General features: G+C 37.4%; 1 protein-coding gene across 1 annotated transcript; it reads right to left on the bottom strand.

Moving 5' to 3' along the window:
• Positions 1 to 212: 212 nt before the first annotated feature.
• LOC103523654 (cyclin-dependent kinase 4-like) lies at positions 213 to 635 on the bottom strand (the record flags this gene model as incomplete). The annotated part of the gene is made up of 2 exons (XM_008488683.1): positions 590 to 635; positions 213 to 394 (listed from the first exon to the last, which is right to left on the bottom strand). Coding segments are annotated over exons 1-2 (227 nt in total), but the record flags the coding sequence as incomplete, so codon positions are not given.
• Between the last annotated feature and the right edge of the window lie 6 nt (positions 636 to 641).

Raw genomic sequence — 641 nt, 5'->3', positions numbered from 1 at the left:
TGGAATGGCTGGCTTCCAAGGTTGGACAGATGTGCTTGGTTTATGGGACTGGGAGAGATAATTAAAGAGAAAAGGAAGAGAGAAAAGGGGGAGAAAAGAAGCAGGAGAGAAAGGACAGTTAAATGGAGCTATGTACATTCTAAAAAAATTGAAGGAAAAATAAAACAAAGTAAAATATATTGTAGTAATAGAAAGTAGAAAGCAATAATTACCACAGGGTGACCACAACAGACGTGAGCATCATATCATAGTCAAAGGTTTTGGCCAATCCAAAGTCAGCTATCTTGAGACCTCCAGCCCGAGTAATGAGCAGATTCTGAGGCTTCAAGTCACGATGAATGATGCGGTGAGAGTGGAGGAAATCAACACCCTTGAGCATTTGACGTGTGAGCTCCTGAAATCAATGGTATTTTGTTTGAGTAATATTTGATAAACAATACAGAGGACTGACTATGTATATCTGTCAAGGGAGTGAAAAAAAATTGAACTTGAAATTTTCAAACAAATAAAATTAAAAAAAAAAATTAATACTTAAGCCTGTAAGTGAAACTGCCTTGTAAAATTTTATCCTACAGAGATTCCTACTTACTTTGACTTTGGAAGCACTGAGTCCTGGGGGTGGACACTTCTCCATGTAAGAG

This window comes from Diaphorina citri, unplaced genomic scaffold (genome assembly GCF_000475195.1).
Source record: "Diaphorina citri unplaced genomic scaffold, Diaci psyllid genome assembly version 1.1 scaffold31695, whole genome shotgun sequence".
NCBI classification, from domain to species: Eukaryota; Metazoa; Arthropoda; class Insecta; order Hemiptera; family Psyllidae; genus Diaphorina; species Diaphorina citri.
This window is presented reverse-complemented; position numbering and strand designations above follow the sequence as displayed.